The sequence below is a fragment of the Tamandua tetradactyla genome, chromosome X (assembly GCF_023851605.1).
Source record: "Tamandua tetradactyla isolate mTamTet1 chromosome X, mTamTet1.pri, whole genome shotgun sequence".
Lineage (NCBI taxonomy): Eukaryota > Metazoa > Chordata > Mammalia > Pilosa > Myrmecophagidae > Tamandua > Tamandua tetradactyla.
In genome coordinates, this window is record NC_135353.1 from 93,046,328 (window position 1) to 93,058,546 (window position 12,219).

Genomic DNA, 12,219 nt, shown 5'->3' on the forward strand with positions numbered 1-12,219 from the left:
AGCATATAGTCATACTCATGGCTGTGATTTATTATAGTAAAAGCATGCAAAGCAAGGGGAAATGGAGCATTGGTCAAAGTCCAGGGGAAACTAGACACAACCTTACAAGGGTCCTCTCCTAATAGAATCACACAGGATGTACTTATTTCTCCAGAAACCATATGCAAAGAGTTGTCTACTTAAGAAACTGATTAGATACTCAGTGCCTAAGATTTTCATTGAGGACTGGTCACATAGGCACTGTTTACCTAGCATTTACCAAATTCCAGACTATTAGAAGTAAAATAGGAGTTTAGTTTAATTTTCACAGACGGTCTAGGCACAGTGAGCCGCTCATATCAGTTAGGGGAAATTTTGTATTAGTATAGAGAAGTGTCCACTGTTCAAGTTCCAAGACACCAAAGGCCAACGTTGCTTGGAAACTTTTCTGATAAGATGAAATTTGAGTTGGTCTGGTAGAAATAAACAAGGAACACCCACATGAAAAAGTTTTTTATTCGACTCTTGCCATGACAATGGAGTCAGCCACTATCAGTTGCATTTAGCAGCCATTCAAATGCAGACAGAAAAGTGGGAATGTTTTATGGTAGAAAAAAGGGAAGATTTTATGTATGGCCTGATTGGAGGTTGGTAGCATGGGGAATCTGGAGGTGGGCTAACTAGAAGTGAGACACACTGTGTGAGTAGTTAGAGGAACATATTTGGCTTTCTCTGGTTGGTCCTAAAATGAGAGTGGAGGCAAAAATTTGGAACGTAGTCAGCTATTCATTAATTCCTGGCTATTTTGATTCAGTTGTTTCAGGCATTGTGGATTGACTTCCTGGGATGTTTGCCATAGGTAGTAGCCAGATTTCTGGATTGATTGTTGCAGGTAGTAAGCCAGAGTTTGGTGATCTGATTACAGCTGATAGTGGGTCAGAATTTCCTGATCATTGTCTGTTTGTGTATTTAGTCTCTTAGTAAGGGTGGTAAGTTATGAATAGAAGTTTACTAGGGAAAGAGGAGGAACAAGTCATAGAAGACATTCAAGGCATAGTGAATTTTATGGACTCTTGCTAGTAGGTGGCATATCTAGGCAAAGTAGTTCATCGTGTTTTGAATACAAATGCATATTGATCGCTCTAAAAGATCACCAGGGACCAAACACAAGGAGGGAACTGATCATCTAAACAGTAAGTTGAAGAAGGTATATTTGAAGAAGCCCTAGGGTTATGCCAGTCTTGCTGGGATTATTCTAGTATGTGGGAGAATATGTTGGGGAAAAAAAATCTGCCCATCAATTCAGGGATATGACAAAGAAGCCTATTTTTTTTTCAACTTCACAAAGTATTTATTAAGGCAGATAATAGAATTTTAGACTTTTAGTGTATTTTTGACATATATACAAATAAAATATTTGGTGCAGATGGCTACCTTGAAGCAAGAACATAAACTAGACAACCTCCATCATAATTTTACTATCCATACTATGGTGTGATATAGATCAGCAGTCTTCAAATGTTTTGGTCTCAGGACCCCTTTACAGTCTTAAAAAATATTGATACTCCCAAAGAGCTTTGACTTATATTGGTTATATCTACTGGTATTTACCATATTAGAAATTAAAAGAATAAAAAATAATTATTAATTTATTCTAAAATAATAATAAACCTGTTGCATGATAATATAACCTATTTTTATGAAAAATAGCTGTATTTTCCTAAACAGAAATATTTAGTGAGAAGAGTAGTATTGCTTTTGTTTTTGTAAATTCTTTCAATGTCTGGTTTAATAGAAGATAACCTAATTCTCATTTCTGCTCCTGTATTTGATCTATTGTGGTATATAGTGTGATTGACATATATGAAGAAAATCCAGCCTCACACAGATATGTGGTTGGAAAAGGCATAAATATTTTAATAACCTTTTTTTTTTGTAAGATGCCCTGCTACTTTTTTTTAACAGTTGTATCCACACACCATATAATCCATCCTAAGTGTACAATCAGAGGCTCTTGGTATAATCACATATTTATTCATCCACCACCACTTTCGCTAAGAGAACATTCTCATTTTTTCTGGGGAAAGAAAAAAATCCCATACCTGTTATATCCCTCTATTATTGACCTTTAGTTTTGGTATAGTGCCTTTGTTATAATTAATGAAAGAATATAACAATATTACTGTTAACTATAGACCTTAGTTTGCATAAATTCTATTTTTTTTCCATATACCATCTATTTTGGTTTGTTAAAGCTGCTGGAATGCAGTATACCATAAATGGGTTGGCTTTTTCAATTGGGATTTATTAGGTTACAAATTTATAGTTCTAGGGCCATGAAAATGTCTAAATTAAGGCATCAAGAAGGAGATTCCTTCTCGGAGGAAAGGCTACTAGCATCTGGGGTACCTCTGTCACATGGGATGTCACATGGTAACATCTACTGATCGTTCTCTCCTGGGTTTATTAAAGTAGCTCGCTCTCCTGTAGAAGCTTTTCTCTGGATTTCATTCTTAGTTTCTATAAGCTTTCCCAGCTCCTGTGCTTCTCCCAGGGCATTTTCTTTCCATGTCCTTTCTCCTGGTGTTTCTGTCTTTCATCTTCTCATAGAGGACCCCAGCAAGGGGATTAAGACCCACCTTGAATGGGTGGGTCTCATCTCCATGGAAAGAACCTAATCAAAAGTTTCTACCAAATGATAGGTCTTACCCCACAGGGATGGATTAAGAGAACATGTCCTGTTATGGGTTATATAACAGCTTCAAAAACAGCACAGCACCCTGTTATTAATACCTTGTAAGTAAAGGTGATATACATTTGTTCTAGTATGTTAGAACTTTCTTATATTTGTATAATTAACCACCGTCATTGTCCACTCTAGGTTTCACTAAGCTCGTTTTGGTGACATACACAGCCCTAGCCTTCCTACTTAAACCATACTCACACTTTGCTTTGTTACTTACACTTAGAGGATTGGGCTACCATCACTCAGTATTGTGTTATCCATTCCCAAACCTTTTTATTTATTTATTTTTACATGGGCAGGCTCTGGGAAATGGACCCAGGTCTTTAGCATGTCTGGTTAGAATTCTGCCACTGTACCACCATTGCACTGTCCATTACTGAACCTTTTACAATCAACCTTATGAAACATTCTGTATTCCTTAAGCACCAGTTGCCCAATCTCTACCGTTTCTGTCAACCTGATAACCTGTGCTCTCTAATTTAACTCTCAGAGTTTGCTCATTATAGTTAGTTCATATTAGTGAGACCATACAATATTTGCCCTGCTGGGTTCTTTCTTTCTTGGATGCATTGTAAATTTACCTGTATTCACAGCTGCTATTCAGCATTCTGAATTCGCTAATCAAAAGCCACAATTTCTGCCTGGCCAATACCCATCTCCTTGATCCTAGGAGAGAGGGCTTTTATTTCCCACCAGGGAGTGACTCCTGAGTCAGCCTATTGTACCAGTAGGGGATGGGCACCAACCTCCTCAGCATGGAAAAACTTACTCTTACTTCCTCACCACAATTTATCAATCTCACTCGTCCACCCATTCCTGGCTGGTGACTGATGTGCATTTTGTCTTCAAAGTCCCCCAAACAGTTGTTTCAGATAGTTTCTGGCTGTTTATTACTGCCCTGGAAGGCAGACCGATTCATAGAACTCCCTACGCCACTACCTTGTATCCACTGACTTTCAAGCCAATCCTACTTTAACCAGGGTTCTAGGTTGAGGAAAAAACTTTCCTTGAATTAATAATCCTGAGTTTGTCATCATGCAGTTTACAGGTTGAATTTGCATCAAGTAGTTTAAAAATCCCAAGCTCAAAATTAATTCTGGGTTGGTGATCCCTGGGGAACCTAGCAGAAGTAAGTAAAGAACCACTCTGACTAATGTTTCAGCCTAGGCTGCCTAGGATTCTCATAGATTAAACTATTCTAAAGGTGAAATGACAATAAAAAATTATAGAATATCCAAGGAAGTAAGCAATTGTAAAAAAAACTTAGCAACAAAATAAGTTAGCAATCAACCTGAGAAAAGTTAGCAGACAAAACAGAAAGTGTGATTAGATTCTTAAGAATCTCAGATAATAGCACCATTGGATAAATACTATAAGTATACCTAAAGTGATATTTTTAATAATCGTAAGTATAGCTATGCCATGAGATTGAAAACGCAGATGAAGTAGACATATTCTAGAAAATATACCTTATGATTGTTCATTGCAGCATATTTTATAGTAAAAAAATGTAAAATTTATATGTCCATGAACAAGGCAAGTAATAAATTATAGTATAGTCATACAGTGGAATACTACATGGCAGTTTAAATGAGTTAACAAGAGCTCCATGAAGTAACATGCTTAAGTCTCTCACAGTGAAAAGCTACATTGAATGAAAAAGTAATTTGCAGAATGATACAGACAGTGGTACGTTTACATATAGGTTAAAAACATGCAAAGGTAATTTACAGTTTAGAGATACATAGTAAAAATATAAAAACAGCCATAGAAATGATAAATATAGAATTTAGGGCGTTAGTTAGCTCTAGGAAAGGAGGGAGGGACAAGAGAATATGATGGGGTATGGACACAGAGAAGGCTTCAACCACATCAGAAGCAGATTTACTGTAGAAAATTTGATAGAAACGGGTATGAGAACAGCATTGTTCTTTATAGTCTATATACTTTTCTGAATACTTAAATGTTTTACAATAAGAAGTATATATTAAAAATTAAAATGCATTTTATATAAGATAGTTCTCAGAATTGACTTTGGGGTGATGGAAACTTTTAGTAAAGAATGGTGATGGTAGCAACCAACATTGTGAACATAATTAATAGCACTGAAATAAATATTTGAATATGGTTAAAAGGGGAAATTTTAGGTTATGTATATGTTACTAGAATAAAAACGAAAAAAACAAGACAAAAAAAAACCCACATGCCTGTACAGCACAGTGAACCCTAAAGTAAACTATGGTGTATAATTAGTAGCACAATTATAAAAATGTCCTTTTATGAGATGTAACAAATACAAAAAAAAAAAAAAACACTAATGTGAAGTGTTAATAATAGGGTGGTATATGGGAACTCTGTATTTTAAAAAAAAGCTATTGAGAGAAGGTACATAAATGGGTGGTTACACCTGTGTATTCTTTGCTTTAAATCTGTTTTCTGTTTAGATCCTTTAATTGTTTATTTTGTCTTACTTTCTTTTTCCACCTTTTATAATCAAAGTTTGTGGGGAAAATAAGAACAAAATGATTTAACATGATTCTGGAGCTAACCCTGGGTTGGGTTTTCATGAATTGTAGCAGTACAGGGAAATGTTTCCTGCCCTTGGGTTCTTTCCTCTCTTGACCTCTGAGTCAGCCTCTTGTCTCTGCCTCTCATCTGTTTTTTGGAGTGTGTTCTGGGGGGAGGGGCTGTGCGCTGTGTGTGTATGTCTCTTTCTCTCTTGATATCTGTCTTTCTGAGCCTCTCTGTCTCTCTCTGCTCTTTCACATTTGCCCTCTCTAAGGCTCTGCCTCTTGATCTTTCACTTGGGATCTCTTCCCCTCTCCCACCCTAATGCCTGTCCTTCATGTGTATGTGTGTGCATATATGTGCTCAAGTGTATCTATGTGTCTTTCTCTCTGTACCTCTCTTTCCCACCTTCCCTCTTTCCCTCTCTCCAAATATGATACCCCACCCACTACTCTTGTCTGTCTTTCTCTCTATTCTGGGGGCTCTGTGTATCTTTCCTTCCACCCCACCCACAGGCCATCTCTTTTATTCTCACTCCCTCTCTGGATTGGTCTATTTCTGTCTCTCTTGATCCTTCTCTTAATCCCTTACCTGTGATCTTCCAATTTCTTTCCTTATGTCCTGACTTATTTATATTTCATTTGTTTTATTTAGGTAAAGCTACTTCCTCTTCTAATCCAAGCAGCCCTGCCCCAGACTGGTACAAAGATTTTGTTACAGATGCTGATGCTGAAGTTTTAGAGCATTCTGGAAAAATGGTACTTCTTTTTGAAATTCTTCGTATGGCAGAAGAAATTGGGGATAAAGTGTAAGTTCCTTTCTATTTTTTTATTTAAATGAACCTTCTGATAATGTTTCTATTTTTTAAAGAGTTTATTTGAACAGATTGGATTCATTTTTTACCATTTAAAAGATGGAATTTCTTTGATTAGCATGAAAATAGGGCAATACAAACAACTACTTACCACTACTTCTGATTGCATGTTCAGGTTATTTCTTCAGTACTGTTTTGATCTCTAACCATTGCACCTTGAATTTATTTCCTTGAATCAAGTTTCTAATTGGTGTCTGTATTTCCGTATCTTCCAAACAATTTTTCAATCCAAGCTGTGTGGCTTCCTCCTAGGAACTTCTTTGAAATTTCTCCCCTTCTGATTCCCAAACCTAGTAGACGCTCAGTGTATATTTTATTTTATCTGTTCGATTATTCTTTCTTTAGCAGGCATTTTTCCTTTATTTTTTTGTTCTTGTTTATTTTTGCTTCTAGCAATTGTGGCCCCATTTTTCCCTGCCTTCTCAAAATCCAATCTCATTCATCAAATTACTATTCAAACTTAATTCTCTAACTCTCCTGGAAAGAGACAAACTCTCTATTATGTATTTCCATACCATTTGATATATCTCTATTCTTACCATACTCTAATGTACTTGTTTGTTTATATGTCTGTCTTTCCACTAGATCATGAGTTATTTGAAGATACAAACCGTTTAGTTCTTTTTTTTAATCAGCTGTGCCTGACACCTAGTAAGTGCTCACAAAAAATTATTTTGGTTGTATATTGGTACTTGATATATACAGAAATAAGTGGTTCAGGTAAGGAATTATTTTGGCCTGGAGTAAGGTAGAGGAGATCATGGGTTTGTTTTGAGTTAGAAACAATAAGACTTGATAGATTAATAGGGCAGTAAGAGGGAGAGAATAGTCAAAGATAACTACCAGGCTTCCAGCTTAAGTAGCTGGTGGATTATAGTATTATTTACTAAGATGGAGAAGATTAGGGAAGACCTACGTTTGTCGTAGTAAATCAAGAGTTCTGCTCTGGTGGCTTTGTTAAGTGTGAGAGGCCTGTTTGGTATCCAAAAGAGGTGTTCAGTTGGAAGTGGTTATTTGAGTTCAGAGTTCCAGATAAGTCAGGAGAGTTATTGCCATTGACATGGTGTTTTCTGCTATCAACTTCTTCTCTTTGAAATTTATTTTTTATTTAAGCACCATGTAAGAATATTAAGCATTTAGACCAGCTCTGCAAGAAATACTAAAGGGAGCACTAGAGTCAGATACAAAAAGACAGAAGAGAGAGATATGGAAAAGAGTGTAGAAAGAAGGAAAATCAGATATGATATATATAATACAAAAGGCAAAATGTTAGAGGAAAATATTATCCAAACAGTAATAACACTAAATGTCAATGGACTGAATTCCCCAATCAAAAGACATAGATTGGCAGAATGGATTAAAAAACAGGATCCTTCTATATGCTGTCTACAGGAAACACATCTTAGACCCAAAGATAAACATAGGTTGAAAGTGAAAGGTTGGGAAAAGATATTTCATGCAAATAACAACCAGAAAAGAGCAGGAGTGGCTATACTAATATCCAACAAATTAGACTTCAAATGTAAAACAGTTAAAAGAGACAAAGAAGGACACTATATACTAATAAAAGGAACAATTAAACAAGAAGACATAACAATCATAAATATTTACGCACCGAATCAGAATGCCCCAAAATACGTGAGGAATATACTGCAAACACTGAAAAGGGAAATACACTCATATACCATAATAGTTGGAGACTTCAACTCACCACTCTCATCAAGGGACAGAACATCTAGACAGAGGATCAACAAAGAAATAGAGAATCTGAATATTACTATAAATGAACTAGACTTAATAGACATTTATAGGACATTACATCCCACAACAGCAGGATACACCTTTTTCTCAAGTGCTCATGGATCATTCTCAAAGATAGACCATATGCTGGGTCACAAAGCAAGTCTTAACAAATTTAAAAAGATTGAAATCTTACACAACACTTTCTCGGACCATAAAGGAATGATGTTGGAAATCAATAATAGGCAGAGTGCCAGAAAATTCACAAATACGTGGAGGCTCAACAACACACTCCTAAACAACGACTGGGTCAAAGAAGAAATTGCAAGGGAAATTAGCAAATACCTCGAGGCGAATGAAAATGAAAACACAACATATCAAAACCTATGGGACGCAGCAAAGGCAGTGCTAAGAGGGAAATTTATTGCTCTAAATGCCTATATCAGAAAAGAAGAAAAGGCAAAAATTCAGGAATTAACTATCCATTTGGAAGAACTGGAGAAAGAACAGCAAGCTAACCCCAAAGCAAGCAAAAGGAAAGAAATAACAAAGATTAGAGCACAAATAAATGAAATTGAAAACATGAAAACAATAGAGAATATCAATAAGGCCAGAAGTTGGTTCTATGAGAAAATCAATAAGATTGATGGGCCCTTAGCAAGATTGACAAAAAGAAGAAGAGAGAGGATGCAAATAAATAAGATCAGAAATGGAAGAGGAGACATAACTACTGACCTCACAGAAATAAAGGAGGTAATAACAGGATACTATGAACAACTTTACGCTAATAAATACAACAATTTAGAGGAAATGGACGGGTTCCTGGAAAGACATGAACAACCAACTTTGACTCAAGAAGACATAGATGACCTCAACAAACCAATCACAAGTAAAGAAATTGAATTAGTCATTCAAAAGCTTCCTAAAAAGAAAAGTCCAGGACCAGATGGCTTCACATGTGAATTCTACCAAACGTTCCAGAAAGAATTAGTACCAATTCTCTTCAAACTCTTCAAAAAAATCGAAGTGGAGGGAAAACTACCTAATTCATTCTATGAAGCCAACATCACCCTCATACCAAAACCAGGCAAAGATATTACAAAAAAAGAAAACTACAGACCAATCTCTCTAATGAATACAGATGCAAAAATCCTCAATAAAATTCTAGCAAATCGTATCCAACAGCACATTAAAAGAATTATACATCATGACCAAGTAGGATTCATCCCAGGTATGCAAGGATGGTTCAACATAAGAAAATCAATTAATGTAATACACCATATCAACAAATCAAAGCAGAAAAATCACATGATCATCTCAATTGATGCAGAGAAGGCATTCGACAAGATTCAACATCCTTTCCTGTTGAAAACACTTCAAAAGATAGGAATACAAGGGAACTTCCTTAAAATGATAGAGGGAATATATGAAAAAACCCACAGCTAATATCATCCTCAATGGGGAAAAATTGAAAACGTTCCCCCTAAGATCAGGAACAAGACAAGGATGTCCACTATCACCACTATTATTCAACATTGTGTTGGAGGTTCTAGCCAGAGCAATTAGACAAGAAAAAGAAATACAAGGCATCAAAATTGGAAAGGAAGAAGTAAAACTATCACTGTTTGCAGACGATATGATACTATATGTCGAAAACCCGGAAAAATCCACAACAAAACTACTAGAGCTAATAAATGAGTACAGCAAAGTAGCAGGATACAAGATCAACATTCAAAAATCTGTAGCATTTCTATACACTAGTAATGAACAAGCTGAGGGGGAAATCAAGAAACGAATCCCATTTACAATTGCAACTAAAAGAATAAGATACCTAGGAATAAATTTAACTAAAGAGACAAAAAACCTATATAAAGAAAACTACAAAAAACTGCTAAAAGAAATCACAGAAGACCTAAATAGATGGAAGGGCATACCGTGTTCATGGATTGGAAGACTAAATATAGTTAAGATGTCAATCCTACCTAAATTGATTTACAGATTCAATGCAATACCAATCAAAATCCCAACAACTTATTTTTCAGAAATAGAAAAACCAATAAGCAAATTTATCTGGAAGGGCAGGGTGCCCCGAATTGCTAAAAACATCTTGAGGAAAAAAAACGAAGCTGGAGGTCTCGCGCTGCCTGACTTTAAGGCATATTATGAAGCCACAGTGGTCAAAACAGCATGGTATTGGCATAAAGATAGATATATCGACCAATGGAATCGAATAGAGTGCTCAGATATAGACCCTCTCATCTATGGACATTTGATCTTTGATAAGGCAGTCAAGCCAACTCACCTGGGACAGAGCAGTCTCTTCAATAAATGGTGCCTAGAGAACTGGATATCCATATGCAAAAGAATGAAAGAAGACCCATCTCTCACACCCTATACAAAAGTTAACTCAAAATGGATCAAAGATCTAAACATTAGGTCTAAGACCATAAAACAGTTAGAGGAAAATGTTGGGAGATATCTTATGGATCTTACAACTGGAGGCGGTTTTATGGACCTTAAACCTAAAGCAAGAGCACTGAAGAAGGAAATAAATAAATGGGAACTCCTCAAAATTAAACACTTTTGTGCATCAAAGAACTTCATCAAGAAAGTAGAAAGACAGCCTTCACAATGGGAGACAATATTTGGAAATGATATATCAGATAAAGGTCTAGTATCCAGAATTTATAAAGAGATTGTTCATCTCAACAACAAAAAGACAGCCAACCCAATTACAAAATGGGAAAAAGACTTGAACAGACACCTCTCAGAAGAGGAAATACGGATGGCCAAGAGGCACATGAAGAGATGCTCAATGTCCCTGGCCATTAGAGAAATGCAAATCAAAACCACAATGAGATATCATCTCACACCCACCAGAATGGCCATTATCAACAAAACAGAAAATGACAAGTGCTGGAGAGGATGCGGAGAAAGAGGCACACTTATCCACTGTTGGTGGGAATGTCAAAGGGTGCAACCACTGTGGAAGGCAGTTTGGCGGTTCCTCAAAAAGCTGAATATAGAATTGCCATACGACCCAGCAATACCATTGCTAGGTATCTACTCAAAGGACTTAAGGGCAAAGACACAAACGGACATTTGCACACCAATGTTTATAGCAGCATTATTTACAATTGCAAAGAGATGGAAACAGCCAAAATCTCCATCAACAGAAGAGTGGCTAAACAAACTGTGGTATATACATACGATGGAATATTATGCAGCTTTAAGACAAGATAAACTTATGAACCATGTAATAACATGGATGGACCTAGAGAATATTATGCTGAGTGAATCCAGCCAAAAACTAAAGGACAAATACTGTATGGTCCCACTGATGTGAACGGACATTCGAGAATAAACTTGAAATATGTCATTGGTAACAGAGTTCAGCAGGAGTTAGAAACAGGGTAAGACAATGGGTAATTGAAGCTGAAGGGATACAGACTGTGCAACAGGACTAGATACAAAAACTCAAAAATGGACAGCACAATAATACCTAATTGTAAAGTAATCATGTTAAAACACTGAATGAAGCTGCATCTGAGCTGTAGGTTTTTGTTTTGTTGTGTGTTGTTTTGTTTTGATTTTACTATTATTACTTTTATTTTTTTCTCTATATTAACATTCTATATCTTTTTCGGTTATGTTGCTAGTTCTTCTAAACCAATGCAAATGTACTAAGAAATGATGATCATGCATCTATGTGATGATGTTAAGAATTAATGATTGCATGTGTAGAATGGTATGATCTCTAAATGTTGGGTTAATTTCTTTTTTTCCGTTAATTAAAAAAAAAAAAAAAGAGAAGGGATAATTGGAGATGAAGGGATACAGACTGTACAACGGGACTGGATATAAAAACTCAGAAATGGACAGCACAATACTACCCAATTGTAATGCAATTATGTTAAAACACTGAATGAAGCTGCATGTGAGGTATAGGTTTTTTGTTTTTGTTTTTTTTGTTTTTTTTCTTTCTATTATTGTTTTAATTCTTATTCTGTTGTCTTTTTATTTCTTTTTCTAAATCGATGCAAATGTACTAAGAAATGATGAATATGCAACTATGTGATGTTATTAAGAATTACTGATTGTACATGTAGATTGGAATGATTTCTAATTGTTTTGTTAATTCTTTTTTTTAATTAATAAAAAAAAAATAAGAAAAAAAAAAAAAAAAGAAATGATGAATATGCAACTATGTGATGTTATTAAGAATTACTGATTGTACATGTAGATTGGAATGATTTCTAATTGTTTTGTTAATTCTTTTTTTAATTAATAAAAAAAAAAAAAAAGAATATTAAGCATTTAGATGGAATTTTAGTGGTCTTTTAATTTCCTCCCCAGTGCAAGGATTTCTTCT

The 12,219-nt window shown here is 35.5% G+C and overlaps 1 protein-coding gene across 6 annotated transcripts in view; it reads left to right on the plus strand.

Moving 5' to 3' along the window:
* ATRX (ATRX chromatin remodeler) overlaps positions 1-12,219 on the plus strand; it is a 423,319-nt gene that overhangs the window by 294,477 nt on the left and 116,623 nt on the right. For all 6 annotated transcript variants that reach the window (XM_077145058.1, XM_077145060.1, XM_077145061.1 and 3 more), the window contains one exon: positions 5,888-6,041. In XM_077145058.1, coding sequence (XP_077001173.1) covers positions 5,888-6,041 — 154 coding nt within the window. The remainder of the gene's footprint in view (positions 1-5,887; positions 6,042-12,219) is intronic.